The sequence below is a fragment of the Taurulus bubalis genome, assembly GCF_910589615.1.
Source record: "Taurulus bubalis genome assembly, chromosome: 12".
NCBI lineage: Eukaryota > Metazoa > Chordata > Actinopteri > Perciformes > Cottidae > Taurulus > Taurulus bubalis.
In genome coordinates this window covers 16,547,375-16,564,683 of record NC_136600.1, presented here as the reverse complement: position 1 = coordinate 16,564,683, position 17,309 = coordinate 16,547,375, and the positions used below count along the sequence as shown (strand labels likewise).

Sequence of the window (17,309 nt, the reverse complement as noted above, 5' to 3'; positions counted from 1 at the left end):
ATCCCAATACTACTGAAAATACTGCAGAAATGGGAGGTCTGGAACTATAGGGTTGTGAGAGAAAAAAAAGTAATGGTTACAAGATTACAGAAAACATAACTCTGACCAAAAGGTCATTCTTGTGACGTACAACATATGCGCACAGGATATTTCTTTGTTTTTTTACTGAAGGTATAGTTGCTGAAAATATGTTGAATTGAGATAAAACATGTTGGGGGGAATTTAAAGATACTATATAATTTAGTATTGCACACATTTTAGATTGAGTGCCAATATAATGTTTTTAAACACAACATTTGACAATGACAATCAGCTAGCCCAAAATGTTTGGAGTGTGCCAAAAAATAATTAATGAGCCTACTATTAAATTCAGCTTTGAATGTCAGGTCATCCAGGTCACACATTAGAAAACATTCTTTATGTTGCAAAGCTGGATGCCAGTAATAATGTAATTGTGTTCTAGAAATGTGGGTTTCTGCTGCAATCTTTGGAAGAGATCGAAGGAAATGCTCAACTCAAAACTGAGCTCCAAATTATTTCAGAAATATCATTTAATATTTCGTTTTACGATTGTTTCCCCGTTAAATGTACATAACAAGAGAGTGGGAGCATTTTAATTGTCTCTCAGCGGCTCTCAACATGGTGAGGCATTAAGCCGGCGGATCATAGTTAACGGCGCTAACAGCACTAACAGTACAAACCACGGCAAACATGCTGACCAAGCTAAGAGTGTTTAAGGGGGATCCGGCGTGTGGATGCTACGCTTCCGCTACAACGACGCTATCAGTAAACAGTGCTGAGCGGCAGCTGTGAGCTAGCCAGTGGGGAACGCTCACGTACACAAAAGAGTTTTCAGTTCCTCCAAGACATTCATATTTCTTAATAAGATAGACACTCTGTCCAATGTCAATGAAACACCCTGGATTCAATAGAGTGCAACGCAATAATATATTGACTGTGTATCAAAATGTATACAGCAAATATCAGTTCCATACATTATTGTATCAATAGCCCTTTTCTTTTAACCATATTTGGAGTTGTTTTTCACAATACAACACTGTCTTATCTGGCGTCTCTAATTTGGGTTTTTTGGTCAAACTGACTGAAAAGGAGCTTCTCACGGATAATGTATTATCATCAAAATCGCTGTAATCTCTCAGTGAAACTTAAAACATTGATTGATTTGCATTGTAACTAAACATATCCCATGTTACATAAAACTGGACACACATTAGATGAATAAATGCAGGTGATATAAGATAAGTAGTCTTCAGTAAAATACATCTTAATGGTTGGCACAGCTATGTCAAAAAGCAAAGAGAAGTTTGGATAACAACTATATCCTCTATATATCTTTAAGTTGTTTGTTAATGCTGTAAATGTTGCATTTGCTCCTCTAAGATGATTCATAATAGCTTTCATGTGTTAGACTTTTGGAATTAAATGTATGTCAATCAAATTGTCTATTGTTTAATAATCTGTGACATCCATTCCACACATCTCACAAACAGGATAACCAGCTGAAGTCTCATCAATTATGTAGCTGCATCCTCCTACTGTATTGAAACAAGGCTCACAACCACAGACTGTATGCTCACAACATGTTTACATTGCATTACATTTCATTTAGCTGACGCTTTTATCCAAAGTGACTTACAATAAGTGCAATTCAACCATGAGTACAAACTCAGAACAACAAGTGCCATTTAAGTGCTACTAACGTGCTACTACGGAGCTACTTTCCTTATTCAAGGTGTAGTTGAAAAAGATGTGTTTTTAGTTTGCGACGGAAGATGTAGAGACTTTCTACTTTAGCTTGTGACGACTTAAAAATGAAGTCTACTTGTTTTGACCCCTTGTCACATTTTAGGGCCTAAGTGTGGACGTGTGTTGGCGAGCTCATGGATTAAAAAGTATTTCACTTTATAGACAAGAGACAATACAGAAGACAAATGTCCTCTCCTAAATCGTTTTTTTAAACCCTCTGATTTATCTCGGTACTCCTGACCTCCAGTTTGTTTACCACCGCTGAGTAACGTATTGATCTCGACTGTTCCCAGTGTGAATCAGATCAACGCTAGGTGTCACTGTTCTCTCGGATCCGCTCATACAGACGCTGATTGACAGCAGCACTTGTCCCGCCTACTTCACTTTTACCGTCCAATCAACGGTTACGTTGCTTTGTTGTCGTACGTGTCCTAACAGCGGAACTGAACACTCGAGAGGGAGGCAATCTGCTAGAAACCAACACAACAAGGTACATTTGGACACATATTTAACACTTTTGCGGTAGCACTTATTTGCGTGTTTTACTTACTAGTTACTTCTGCAGTACAGTGGTGTGATTTAAACGACTAGAAAGTCTAAAAGTGAGCTGAGGCCTAACGTCAGCGGATACGCGAAGCCTTCGGATGGTTAGCCGTTAGCAACGAGCTAGCGTGACACATTGAGACCGAATATTGACTGACATACATTTGAATGAGAACTAATAACATACAAACTAACTCTTACCTGAACACGTAACGATGAACACGTTTAGTAAATTAAACGCTTCGTCTGTCATTTGCATGAATGTCTGTTGACGCGGTCGTTCTTTAGCTTGACCGATAACCGGCGTTAAACTACCGTTGAAAAAGGGAGTGAATTACCTTTAAAGACCACTTTAGGTTTCGGTTTAAATGTAACTTAACATGTGGTTTTAGATGCTCTCGTGAAAGTATATTACTGTCTGAGACTTCACAAATAGTAATGTCATCACAGTCACACTCTCTTGGATGCAGTATTTGTAAACACGTGTTCAAGTTAGCGAAAATGTGTGTATTTGTGGATGTTTTACGCTAATTTTGATAAAATGTACTTCACCACACGGTCATTGTATAGTAGAAATTGTTGACTCTTCCCTTTGTGAGCAACAGAAACTCGACAATATCAGTTTTTAATATATATTAAGTTATTAGTGGATTAATTCAACGGTCGATCAACAAACACTGACAAATATTCCCTAAATTATCTAAAGGGATTGCAGTTTCTCTTGGCTAAAATGAATTTTAAATATTATTAATTTAAGTTTTAGATTGTTGATTGGATTAAGCTAAACAACCAATCTGAAGGCATCACCATGACCTCTGGAGAATTGTGATATTTTTGATACTTTTCTAATTATGTATGTACTCAATCAAATAATGGAAGAGACAATTGACTGCTTAATCAATAACAAAATTGATCTCGGCCCATTCTTCATACTTAAATTACACAATAATATAATTTGATCTCACAGTATTTTGTATTATAAAGAGACATAATATATAACAGCCATCTTCTCCTTTCTGAAAAACAAATCTATAAATAAGTAGTTTTCTGATTGACACTGATATAACATTTTCCAGTGGGTATACCTTTGCTCCTGCGTCTATGCATTTTTTGCCTTTTTATACCTCAGCACTGTCAACAGCTGTGGCAAGAGGTGTACTGTTTTCAGGTTGTCCCTCTGTCTGGCCATCCCTTTGTCTGTCCCTCCATCAGTCCCATTCTCGTGAACACAATATCTTAGGAACACCTGGAGGAATTTTCTGTAACACTTTATTATAACTGCACACTATGAAGCATTAGTTAAGTATGAGTAAACACTTGATTCATCATTTATAAAGCATTGTTCCACACTTTATAAATTATGGATTCACCAGTTGTAAATTAAGTATTATATGCAGTTGTTATATAGTGTTACTGGAAATATTCTTTTTAAATTTGGCTCAAATTCTTTTTATTATTATTTGAATTTTGTTCAACGGTCAAGGTCACAGACATGTTTTGGGCCATGATACAAGAATAAGAGTAAAGAATAAAATGGTGAAGTGATGCCATTTTAGACAGATGTAAACTGCAGCTGCAACAGTGCTTTCACAAGACTGGGACATTGCAATAATCGCATCACCACTGCCAACATGCAGTTAACACCTTAACATACATTTTTACCTTTTGTGTTTCCCCTTCAGTAGCTTTAAGATTATTACTCATCCTTTCCCAGACTGTTCCACAGCTTGTTTCAACTCTTTAATGAAGCCTTGTTTACACTGAGTGATGTGATCCATCCACTGCTAGATGTGTTGGGAATAAATTTTTCCTCATTTCCCTACAGTTCAGGAGCCATATTCTCTCAGAACTCTTAAAATGTCTAGCAAGGAGTCTTAGTTTAAGAGTGATTTAAGGCAAGGCAAGTTTATTTGTATAGCACATTTCAACAACAAGGCGATTCAAACTGCTTCACATAAAACCATTAAAAGCATCAAAACGTAATGCAGAGAAAACAGGATTTAAAACAGTTAAGAAAACATTAAAACAGTCAAAAAGCAAAATAAAAATGGAATAAAAGTTGCAGTACAGTTTAAGAAATAAAATGCAGTAGTGAGATGCAGCAATTGGATCTGGATCAATTAACAAGTAACAGCAAACAGAAAAGTCTTCAATCTGGATTTTAAGGAGCTGAGGGTCTCAGCAGACCTGCAGCTTTTAGGGACCTTGTTCCAGATATGTGGAGCAGAAAAGCTGAATGCTGCTTCTCCATGTTTAGTTCTGACTCTTGGAACAGAAAGTAGACTCGTCCCAGACGACCTGAGGGGTTGGGATGGTTCATAAGGTAGCAGTAGTTCACAAATATACTTAGGCCCTAAACCATTCAGTGCTTTATAAACCAGCTGCAGGATTTTAAAGTCAATTCTTTGTTTGACATGAAGCCAGTGCAATAGCCTCAGAACTGGAGTGATGTGATCCACTTTCCTGGTCTTAGTGAGGACTCGAGCTGCAGCGTTCTGAATCAGCTGCAGCTTTCTGATTGACTTTTTACAGAGGCCTGTGAACACACCGTTACAGTAGTCAAGTCTACTGAAGATAAATGCATGGACAAGTTTCTCCAAATCCTGTTGAGACATAAATCCTATAACCCTTGATATATTCTTCAGGTGATAGTAGGCTGATTTTGTAATTGTCTTGATATGGCTGTTCAGGTTGAGGTCTGAATCCATAACTTCACCTAGATTTCTGGCTTGGTTTGAGGTTTTTAACATCAGTGATTTGAAGCTGAGCGCTCACTTTAAAGAAACTTCTCAGAGCAACTTTGACAAGGAAGGGACTGAATCTTTAATCGAGGAGGTGTGGTTGACCCTGTTTCTGGCTATGATGCATTATTTTAAAGAGAAAAGAAAAAGGATAATTGCACTTTTTGTGATAATGGATATAGAATGAACAGCAAAACAATGTGCATAATCATAGTTTTATTTATATTCAGACATGGTGTCATTATGAATACCATTTTATGTAGTGACATCTCACGCATTGTAAATCTATGAACCAGCTAACACTGAGGAAGATTTTGAGTTGCCAAAGCTTTCAGTGTATTGATTTCTGGCGTTATAGCGAAATGTGAGCGTATTGCTGATGAGATTGGCCACAAATATCATCACAATCTTTCTTTCAATCATTTTATTTTCAGTTTATACAGGTTACACACTACCTCAAACTAGGCAAGGAAAAAAAGAATAATACATAACATAGCATAACGACCAACTATACGAACAATCAGACTAGGACAGAAAACATACAAGAAAACAGACATAAATCCCAGCAATATGTAGTCATTCAGTGTTTGGTGTATATTTCTTCTCCTTCTTTGTCTTGCCACCATTTCTCCTCTGCTTAAGAAACTCTTCGCCTGTCAGAAGTCCGCCTTCCTCCTTACAGTTTTTCACCTCTTTAGCTTGGTGAATATATTTTATCTCATTAGCAAAACAGCACACATCTGTCGAAACACAGTTAAATCCATATTAAAATATTTCACAAAGTTGCACTTCATTAAAAGTGTTTTTTAGTTATTTTTAGATCCATTTAAGGTCCACTTTGGTTGAAGAGGATAGGGTTGCAATGAACTATTATTTGCACTGTTGATTATTTTTGGCAGCAAAAATAATAGCAAAACAATCGCTGAATATTTTGAATGGTGTTTGTGGTGCACGTTGTACCAAACAAAGAGAACAGACAGTGTTTTTTGTACAATTTATTTTTGTTGGCATGATTTACAATTATACATTGATGACAATAACGGGCCAAATGAATTGAGAAGAGTGAAGTCATTATCTAAGGTCTTTACTACAAGGCAAAACAATTCATCACAATGAGTTACTATGTGTCCCTTTTGCGCCTTGAGATCCTTGGAATTATCACCCTAATCGTTGTTTTCCTAGTTATTGTAGTAATGTTGGCTGCAACACATAACTTCTCATCTGTTCAGCTTGCTTGAGAATGTGCTCTTCACGGCTCACTTTTAGATGTGCATCAGATTTAGGATGATACAATATATTCACACCCGCTGCACTGACTGTGATGAATAAGACGAGTCTTAGCTCAGCAGTTGGTATCCAGACTCTCTGTTGCATTATTTTAAGGAATAGCCTCAGGTAATACAAACTGTCTGATGAAATTGCAATAATTGTATCATGCATATGTAAAACTAAAATTCTTCTGTGTCCCAAGATGCATTTGCTTGGATTAAGATATCTTAAAATATCCCATCAAAGTCAACAGGACAGCTTCTTAAATTGGGATATTTGTCAGTTAAGGCACTTTTGTATTGGAAGGAACGCACAAATAGATTCAGACATCTTGCCCATGCTATTTAAAAAAAATATTTGTGTCATTTATACTATAAAGCTTGTGGATTACAAAGGTAGCGTCAGGCCAAAGTACAGACTCGGGGAATGGTCCTGTTTTGTTTTTATTTTTTTGCTTGTTTTTCGGGATTCACTTTCTGGAGACTACAGATACATACACACTAATATATGTGTTAATACTGGAGTTTTAAAACAATTTACATCTGCACAGGTGTTTCAGCATTGGGATTTCCGTCCGAACTGGCACACCTGAAAACAACTATCGCATGATTATTTACGTACACCGGTTATGTCGGTGTGGGTGTTAACAGTAAGTGAATTGGTTGTGGATGGAGATCATTTACAATTTTAAACCCTGGTTTTAAACGGAGACGTATTGGTGTGAATGTAGCCTAAATATCTGCTCGAGACACAGGCAGATTCCTATCAGGTAATTATTCTGGTGTTGTCCAAAGTGCATCTGTATTGTGTATGCCGGGAATTGGGTTTGATGAATAAACATGGGCTGTTTGCATTCATTTCCCTTGTTGCCTGCGTTGGTGCTACCCAGTGCAGCTACTCCTCCACTGTCTGAGTAGCTCTTCAGGTAATTTGAGGGTTAAGTGTGCTTCTGTCAAGAGTACTTGGCTGCTGTGCATGACAAGGAGACCTACGTCCTGGGGAGTCATAGTGCTCCTTGATAGAGCTTTGCAATAGTCTTTATGGTAGATTGTGATATGCTGTCCCTCAGTGCCATTTTTCAGATGGCAGAGCCGAGGCGGTAACAGAAATGTAATTTCCTTGATTTTTATCTGGACATTGTTCACAACGCTGCGGCTCTGATGTGTCTCTCTGTAGTACTTTAGTCTAACCTGCTAACCTCTTTGTCTCCTGTGTCCCCTGGCACCAGATGGAGGTGGAGCAGCTCCTGTCTCTGTCAGGCCCAGCTCTGGCCCAGGCTATCAGCTCTCTGCTGGAGACCCCGGGCCTCTACGTCTTCTCTGACATCCTGGAGCTGCCTAATGTCAGAGAGGTAAACGCACGCTCGCACTTCATCTTCCTCACCCGTTGTGTCTTTAGGGAGCTTTTCAGACCTGGCATGAAAATAAGCCACAGGTGTTAATTTATCCAACACACATTAAGAATCTGATCAACCAAATCACATTCAGACAGGTCAGTGATGCATGTGACCACATTGTTAGTGCAGTATCCACACAAGGCTACCTATTGACCACATTGGACCACATTTATCATCTATGCATGTGGACATGTGTATACATTTGTGCGTCAATGATCAAAGTCATGACTACCCTCCCTCCTTCCGCCTAGAAAAATTTCTTGTTTGTGTAAACATTCCTGGCAATAAACGGTTTCTGATTCTGATTCAATCAACACACACACATATATATATATATATATATATATATATATATATATATATATATATATATATATATATATATATATATGAGAGAGAGAGTGTTCCTGAGCGTGATGCTGCTATCGGTTTCAAAAAGTACACTACCAACATATTGCGTATATTGTATGATACATTTGCATGAGAATACGCAGTTAACACCCTATTTTGGAAGTGAAATGCTGCTGTTAAAAGTAGAGTAAGATTGTACTGCACCATTGCTCCATTCTTTAAGAAAGGGCTTAAAAAGGATGGAGAAAACGCCAGACATGGGGGGATATTTACAAAGGATTTGTGTCCCTTTCTATGCACTGAACAGTTAAATTGCATTTTTTAGTTTTTTTCCAAAGGACTGTACCAAGGTTTTGTGCAGGTGAAAGGGAAGACAAAGCAGCATTGCTGTAAAATGCATACAACAACATAGCTTCAACACAAAGCTTGACCTCTAGGTTTTCCTCAGTGGTTTCCTGCTTCAATATGTGTTTAGCTATTTGTTTTGTCAAAGGACCTTTAAAGTAAAAAAAAAAAAAAAAAAACACATTAATTTGTATATTTCATTCTATTACTAATCTGTAGTTGAGCTAATAACATTGGCTATTTATAATATATCTTCACATACAGTCTTCCTCTTGGGGGATGATGCATTTCCAAAAGTTTATTTTTTTCAATTTCAATATTAGGTTCACACCTAAATGCAAAATAGCAGTTTGGTCAACTTTGTAGATACCCCACTAGTGTTAACTGTAAATGGTGCGTTTTTTTAAAGAATTAGTAGTAATAGAAAAAATACATTATAGTCGAGAGTCTTGCAAGAGAAGGGACAGGCATCAGCTGATGGCTTCCAGTCAGCCAAAAGGAAACTCTATAACAATTATTCTTCTGTTCACTGGAGACAGATCAGACCAAAACACCCACTGGGTGAGTAGCAGCATGGATGACCACAACCCAATGTAGCCACCCAGTTGTGCCTTGTGCACCAGTTTAAAACCCAGCATTTTGATGGGTCTCGCACCCTGCTTAGTTATTGAAAGTAAATGTTTTTTTAAACTGTCGATGCGGACAGACAATCACTTGTGACCCGGCATACTAGCAGCATGTAGTCACACAAATGGGCCATTTCAGTGACACTCCCACACCGCCGCACACCCCTGTGCTTATTATCTGCAACGCCTGATGTGGTGAATGCAGCCTCACTCTCAAAGAGTCTCAGCAAGACTCAAATTGCAGTTGCACAGTTGTTATGTAGAGTCTCATTACTTCTGTGTTCTGCCAGTTCATTTTTTCTTTCTCCTCATCTTCCTTCTCTACCACAGATGGAGAATGGCCCTCATGCACCGATGTACCAGCTCCTCAACCTCTTTGCCTATGGAACCTACTGCGACTACAAAGGTAATGCAGTGGCAGCACAGTGTAAATAAGTAATAGGGCGTCCCTGCAACTCTTTATTATTAGCTGTATTTTCTTTGTTTGCGAAGCAGGTACCTTTACACGCGCTTTAAACACCGTCACCTGAGACACTGCAGGCAGGTTATTACAGACAAAATTACTAGTGTGCTTTTATCTGTTTGGGAAACTTTTCCTTAAGTGTTCTGATTGGCTGATGATTGTCTGTGTTGCAGCAGTGCTGGCACAAATGGGCAGTAAACTAATCTTTTGTGACTTAATTTGCCGTCTGTGTAATGCGTCGGGAAGCTTCAACAAGAAGTGGAATGTTAATTATGTCTAATTTTATGCTGAACATCAACCAATAGCCTGGAACATTTTTTTAGCCTACTTTATTGTTCCGTTCCCTTTGGAGTCACGCCGACAGGAAGCACATTTACTTTCATAGAGCTGTGTAGTGAAGCCCTTAGAGGAGCTGTCAGAGCTGCTTTCTCGGAGGGTGTGAGTCCTGTCACCAGGGGAGCATAGCAGCAGTAGTCATGGTCGCTGGGGACCGACTTCCTCCCGACTATGTTCTCAGGCTGCTTAAAGAGCCTTACACTTACCTCCGTGTCCCTGTATGACATTACACTTCAAAGTAATAAGTAGTACCTCGATTATGTGTGACTGTTTGACCCTCAATAAGTGACACTTACACACTACTCTGGTACATTTTTCCTTATTGTGTCTCTTTTTTACTATTTCATGTCCTTGTGTGCTGCTGTAGAGAGAGCTGCATCTCTTCCAGAGTTGACCCCCGCTCAGAGAAATAAACTTCGCCATCTGTCCATCATCAGCCTGGCATCTAACCTCAAGGTACTGCTTCATTCTTTTACTCATCACATTGTTTTGTTTATACCGCTTATGTGGCGCGGTGTAAAAACTCCGGTGCTGCACAATTTAGGTAGTTCTAAACAATTCATTATGAATTGCCCGGAGAAGATGATGGGAGAGGGCAGAACAGGTACCAGCAGCCTGTGAGAAGTGTTGCTGTTGTTGAAAAAGTCAAGGCGTAAAATGTAAAAAGTGTCGGTGGCCCACATTTTGAGCTCTGAATATGTGGAATACCTATAAATATCTTCTTTTTTCAAGATAGCTCTCTCAAATATTTATTTTATATTACAAATATATATTGTTTTCTTGCATAATCCTACCAAATGATCGCGTTTGCTGTGTTCCTTTACTGTGCGACACGTGAAGGTTCAGGTCGGTTTCCTGACAAAAAAGTAATGTGTGTTTTGAACATTTACGTTTTAGTAGAAACCCCTAATACAAGTATGAACCTGAAAATTCACTTGATATGTCTCCTTTAAACTTGTGGCTGTTTTATATCAGCTAAATTAAAATTGCAGAAACCAAAAAGCTTTTCAGTCTCAAGTTTCTCAAGAAAGAGCACTTCTGCTCATGTCATTTTAGACTTTTTACCCCTCCCTCCTTGTGCATGATAAAGTATTTAATGTTCTTTTATTAAGGCATCTCTCACTCGCACCTGCCGACCATTCTGCCATCTCATCTCCTGCCCTTTTCCTTCTCTGCTCCTGATAAATAATTGATTCATTATTCTCACCAGCTCTGTGCCGTTTTTTTTTTTTCTAAACTTAATCTCACTGTCTACTACCATTGCTCTTTTCACTCTTGCCCCTGTTTTCTCTCCTGAATATGTCACTGCTTTTCCCCGCATGTAGGAATGAACTCTCTAATTGCCCAGTGAAGGATTGCTAAATTCAAAACTCTCCTTTCACCTTTCTCTGGCACCTTTCTGTGACATTTAGACAAATAGGCAATTTTACTCTAACATTTGTTATCATTTCCCATCAAACCGTTAAATTGGAATCAAATGATCTGTCTGTATAACTTAGTTAAAAAAAGAAGATGATATGTAAAGTCTCTTCATGTTCTCCCTCCCCCCCCCCCCCCCCCCCCCCCCTCCCCCCCCAGTGCCTGCCGTACTCACTGCTTCTGCAGCAGCTCGAGCTGAAGAATGTGAGGGAGCTGGAGGACCTGCTGATCGACGCCGTGTACTGTGATATCATCCAGGGCAAACTGGACCAGAGGAACCAGCAGGTGGAGGTAGACTGCAGCGTGGGTCGTGACCTCGGCCCCAACGAGCTGCCAAACATAGTCAACACGCTGCAGGAGTGGTCAGTATCCCCTCCATGTGCCTGTGCACACACTTATTTATGTCTCAGTTATCAGCTTTCTCACTCCCTCCATGTCTTTCTCCTCTCTCAGGTGCACAGGTTGTGAGGCAGTGCTGTGTGGTATTGAAGAGCAGGTCTCGAGGGCAAACCAATACAGAGAGAGCCAGTTAAAGGTCAAAGTCCAAGTGGAAACAGAGGTTAGTCCCTCATCTCTTCAGCCTACAGTCCTACAGTCTTTCCCCCCAGAAAATCCAGTAAATGTGACTTCCCTCTTCAGCATCTTTTTATGCTTCCAGCCTCTTGTGGTCTTTTAGTTTTCTTACTGGCTGCATATTTCCTCCTTTTTTTTTTAGCATTTTGTTTGAGGGTAAGTTCATAAACACATTAAAGTATAAACATGCTGCTGTATGAATTTATCCACAAACCTGACTATTGTTATACAACCAGTGTTACTGTAATATTACATTCCCTCAGTAATGAGTAGGGTACTGGATTACAATTTCCAAATCAGTAGTTATATCGCAGTTATTACTCTAAGTACTGCTCCGTTATTGCTTTACCAGAAAGCTAATTGAGTTTTGTGCAAAGTAAGATTATGTTGTGTGTCGCGCAGGCAGGTCAGAATGCATCTTTGCATCACGTCAAGTTGAACTTTGGTGAACTTTCAGGTAAATATCGCATCGGGCACATGTACGGTACATGGTACGGGACTGTGACCTGAGGGAGAGGAAGAGATGGGCCCGGTTAGGTTTAATATTTTTAAAAATCAGTTGAAATTGGAATACTGAAGGCCAAGCACAAGGTGGTAGGCGCACAGACTGCGTGGGCGTCGCCACTTTCTATTTTGGCTCATGTGTGTCTAGCAGTGATGTGTGAAAGGGCTCGGTGAAGGAGAATATCGATCAGCCGGTGGAGGGATTTTAATTATATTCTCCAGTCGCAAGTTACTTCACTGGTCTCTCATTTTCTCAAAGACATAATGATACGCATCGTAACCGGACGTCTCATTTGTAAACTAGCAGAATAGTGAGTTATAACCGACCAGTGGGGTAGCGAAAGTATTATCGTATTAATGTTAATGTAACTTAATTACTTTTGATAGCATTACTTTACATATTACTTGCTATTACTTTATACAAAGGAGTAATAAGTCAAAAGTAACTGATGACACTTCCTGAGTAACTTAACCAACACTAAATACAACAGTCTTGTGACCCTGTCCTTTAACTCACTCACTCTTTAATTTTGAATCCATCTTCTCTTTTGCCTCAGGTCTCAAACCTACAGAAAACATTAAAGGCCAGCGCTGCCTCTCCGTCGTCAGGCCCCGCCCCTGCTGGAGCTGCCTCCAATCAGGATGCAGATCAGCCTGCAGAGCCACGAGACCCCGCCTCCTCTCAGGAACCACGACAACCAGGCAAAAAAAGTTCAAAGGTGAAAGGGTGAGTACCGTGGTGAAACCTTTTGAATTGGCAGCGTGGAAGTGCGTGGCAGCACACAGCAACACAAAATGCATGCATGACTGATGTTCTCTGGAAGTTATGGCCTTTTGAACAAAAGGAGCCAGAAAGAGTTTGCATAGAGATTGCATCCATAAAGCATGGCGAAACATCCCAGAAATTGAACACATCAAATATGTTTGGCCATGTAGAATAATTTACTGAAATTGTTTTATTCAGAATTGTTGGTGCGCTGGTAAATCATGTTTTTTTTTTTTCAGCAAGAAATGATATTTATCCCTGCAAGTCACACAATTGAACAAAAAAGCTGCAGGTGGAGTTTTTTTTTTCCCATTACGTTTCTTTTATTGCTGCTTTTGTTTTGTAAAACACTTGGTACTGTGGTTTTTGAAAAGTGCTTTATAAATACAAATTTACCTAGTTATAAACGGAGCCGTACAAAGACTACTTCAGACACTAAATTTAAGCCATTAGTCCAGTGTTCTTGTAGAGAGAGGAAGTTAATTTAACACAGAATCGCTATGTTTTTCATTTTTTTAAATAAACATTAAAAAGCCAGCTGCCGTTGTAAGTGGTTTGTCTGTGTGTGTGAACGTGTGTCTGCATGAAGTAGCTTTATTATCACATCAGTGTTTTGCAGCAGTATTCTAACCCAGCTTTCAGGGACTCGCTTCCTGTTCTGCTTCCATTCTGCCCAATTACCGATGGCTAATTTCACATCTGTCCTGGATTGTAAAATGTCACTGGATATACAAATGCCCCACGTGCTCTCCTCCTGAAAGAACCGTTCCCCCCTCCGGTGATCAAAAGAGATGTTTTGCTCGTCTGTTGTTTATGTTGTTGCCGTCGAACAGAAAGCAGTGATTATTTTCTGGCTGCGTGTCATACTCTGATGAAGCACAGAGCTCTATAATTTTCATCACTCAGCACTGCACTTCATTCAAATGAATATCCACTTGAAATCCAAATTAATGATAGCTTAACCTCAATCCTCGAATTAAAAATGAGTTTTGACACCATTTCTTTATAAAGCTATTTAAAGGACGGGACTGATATTATTAGAAATAGGTTCTTTGCGAAATTTCTTTTTAATTTGTGGAAATAGAAAATCCACTGAGATCAATTCCGATGCAAAAATACAAAATACTGACATTAGTTATCACAAAGATATTGTTGTACCGAGGTTGTATCAGTAACATGCTGGTTTGGTCATGCAAGTAGAAAGTAAACATGTAAATCATTACAGTATTTCGATAAATCCCCAAGTGCCAATGCAGTGTTTCATACTGTTTTTTTCCCCCTTCAGGCTGCGTGGCAGTGGGAAGATCTGGTCCAAGTCCAACTAAAAACAAGAGAATGAGATGTGGAGACAAGGCACTGATGGACACTATTACTGATTAACGGACATGATGGACAAACGGATGTTCATGGACACCCTCGTCACACACAATTCACAGTAAAACCAGGAAGCTTCATGGGAACTTTTCTTCTCACCAAATCTCACCTTGATGGAAACACACCGGCTGATGGGAAATGACAGGTGTGACATGCACTCTTGTAGTTGTGACTGCCAGTGTACACAAACACACACACACACACACACACACACACACAAACACGTCACTTGTAATACAGAACATGGAGACAGAACCGTCTGCAGCAGGAGTCAGTTGCCTTTGATCAGAAGCAGGATCAATGTATTCGATGTGTATGTGTGTATCATTGTTGGTTTAAAAACTTTTGTTCTTTTGGTTTAGATTGATTCTATGTTGCTTTGTATTTTTTCTCTCTGAGTTGAGACATGTATAAAATCAGAATATAAATTGTCGAGAAATAAAACGAAGCCCTGTACTTACTTACCCTGACTCTCATTAATGTCACTGTCAACTTCTTTTATTAAATGCACTTCAAAGTGCATCTCTGGAGGGTGCACAGCTAAATGTTAACTCGCAGAAGGGGGCTACCCGTTAGGAGGTCAAGCCTTTAATTAGGGCATGTCCCTAAAGAGACTAATGTATTATAGAGCTGAGGCTTCCCCTGTGCGCAACCAGCATGGCTACACACACACACCAAGCGCATTCATATTTCATACGTATGTTTTGCCCAGAGCTTCTATTTCAATGTCAAAATTGCTTGTTGGAATTGCCAGCCACCCATGTACCTCCATCAATGCCTTCATCGTGCCTGCCCCACCCGTCTCTCACTCTTTTGATTCTGTTTTCTCGAATTCTCCCCTTTTCATCCTGCGTGACATTAATGGGGGCAATTATCTGACCAGCAGCAGCAGTGAGAGGGAAGTTTACAACAGGGAAATTATGGTCCTGTTTCATTTAACCCTGCATATTTCTCTACAAAATCCGTCCCACCTCTATAAATAGGGGTGTTAATTCCAGGCAGTGTGATTGAGTTTCATTGGTTCACAGTTGTTTTTTTCACCAGATTGAAGCTGTGATTTCTAACAGCTGTTCACCTCTCAAGTGTTTGTTAGTGACAGAGGGTGAGCTGGTCCACGTGTAATGTTGAGAGAAAGCGGCAGGTGAGTCATGTGTTTTTTATAAAGAATGTGAGCGATGACTCTGCATACGTGAGTTCACAACTAACTTCTGCATTAGTGTTTGTTGTTTATCTGCCGCGGTTTACAGATTTCTGCAGCATCTGCTGGTATGTGTCTCATCACTAGACGGTCATTAACATTTCTGAGTAAAACCAAGGCAATCAATGAGTTTGATTGATCAGATAAAATGCACAGAGGAGATGGAAACGGTAGCTGTGCAGCATACTGGTGGGGATAATCTCAATGGACACGAGTGGTGCCTGTCTTGATTTTATTGACATTTGTTTGAAAAACTGTACACAGAGGGAATTCTTGCTTAGCATGCTGTTAATCTTTCTGAAGCGAGAGGAATCCATATGAGGTGAGGAGATAAGGAAACGTTTCAGACGCAAGCAGTCGCCTTATTCTTTGCCCCCTTTTCAGCTGCTCCTCACTGGTAAAACCATGATTGGCACATACAGTACGTTTTTATGCCAAGCCCATGGTTCAAAATCAATGCAAGCCGGTGGACTAAATGTTCACTTCAAGGAGAAAAAGATTAGGATACAGCGGTAGCTATTAAAAAGCACATTGTAAGCTTTGTCCTTCCCCATAAAGCACTGCAGATCGCACAGCTCCCAGGGGACTTCATTCAACATGCATAGAAATAAACAGATAGATGCAGAGCTAAAACACCAGTGTTGAGTCTTTATTGAACTTCCATGGTACAGAAAGACCACATTTCTACAGGAATGCTACTAAAAATCACAAGACCAGATATCTGGAGGATAGCACGAGCCACGCATGATGCCACCAGCACTATGTCTGTAGTGGAAATATGTCTAAGTGGGGCGTTCATGTCTCAAAGCTGCTTAGAAAAGTTGGCAAACAAACTGACATTTGGCTTTGAAAGGTTCGATAAGACATCACTCACTGATAGATAAAATAGACATTTATGAATGACAGATTTGAAGCTACTCTCACAGGTTTTTCTTACTGTGTACATGCAGATTCATTGGGGAGACAGAGATGATGCTCCTTGATCTACTGCTTTCCTTTGGTGCACCTAAGACAGTTGATATACAGTGACTTGAAAAGTGATATGAAGGGATATTATGGTGGTTTTGTCTTCCAGATTAAGATACTTGGCTGTCGGGTGAAAAAAAAATCCTTTTCGTGGTAACATCAGTCCTTTGATCACGCAAACAGTTCACAGATGCTCATTTCCATGACAACATAAATCTGTCTTTGTTGTGCACCATCCAAAACCTTTTGGGAGTCATTGATTTTCAACACTAATGCCTCTATCCATTCCCGCTCTGAATATTTTGTCTCCGCCACTGGAAGTACTATATGCTTAACACACCTCTAACACAGTCCAACAGGAACAGAGGGTGCTCACAAAGGCTCGACAAAGAGGTGAACATCAGCCAGATAATTAAGAAAACAAATCATGAGGAAAAACTAAAACAAAACAGACTCCTCTACACACTGCAGAGGAAAAAAGCCATACTATTTGCATTCCAGGCGCCCAAAGCGGGGAATAAACAGCAGTTTTTGGAGCGTGACATGTTAAACACATTGCCTGTTGGCTACAGCCGTGCCAAACAGCTTTGTGAAATACCCCGTTCAGTGTTTGGAGATGCTGAGAATCGCTTTTTAACCATTTGTGAACCAGATACAAGCCTGCCGAACTGA

At 39.7% G+C, this 17,309-nt stretch overlaps 1 protein-coding gene across 1 annotated transcript; it reads left to right on the top strand.

The window, feature by feature from the left end:
• The first annotated feature begins 2,215 nt into the window (after positions 1 to 2,215).
• On the top strand, positions 2,216 to 14,949 carry cops7a (COP9 constitutive photomorphogenic homolog subunit 7A). The gene is made up of 8 exons (XM_079227147.1): positions 2,216 to 2,257; positions 7,549 to 7,671; positions 9,369 to 9,444; positions 10,205 to 10,293; positions 11,416 to 11,618; positions 11,710 to 11,815; positions 12,891 to 13,060; positions 14,385 to 14,949. The coding sequence occupies exons 2-8, from the start codon at positions 7,549 to 7,551 to the stop codon at positions 14,422 to 14,424; spliced, it is 807 nt and encodes a 268-aa protein (XP_079083273.1). The 5' UTR covers positions 2,216 to 2,257; the 3' UTR covers positions 14,425 to 14,949.
• Positions 14,950 to 17,309: the final 2,360 nt, after the last annotated feature.

What these genes read in the sequence shown, in the direction of transcription:
- cops7a (XM_079227147.1), top strand. Translation starts at nt 7,549, where the DNA reads ATGGAGGTGGAGCAGCTCCTGTCTCTGTCAGGCCCAGCTCTGGCCCAG. An exon ending in AGCTGCCTAATGTCAGAGAG is followed by an intron (nt 7,672 to 9,368) that starts GTAAACGCACGC and finishes TCTCTACCACAG; the next exon opens with ATGGAGAATGGCCCTCATGC. An exon ending in GCCTGGCATCTAACCTCAAG is followed by an intron (nt 10,294 to 11,415) that starts GTACTGCTTCAT and finishes CTCCCCCCCCAG; the next exon opens with TGCCTGCCGTACTCACTGCT.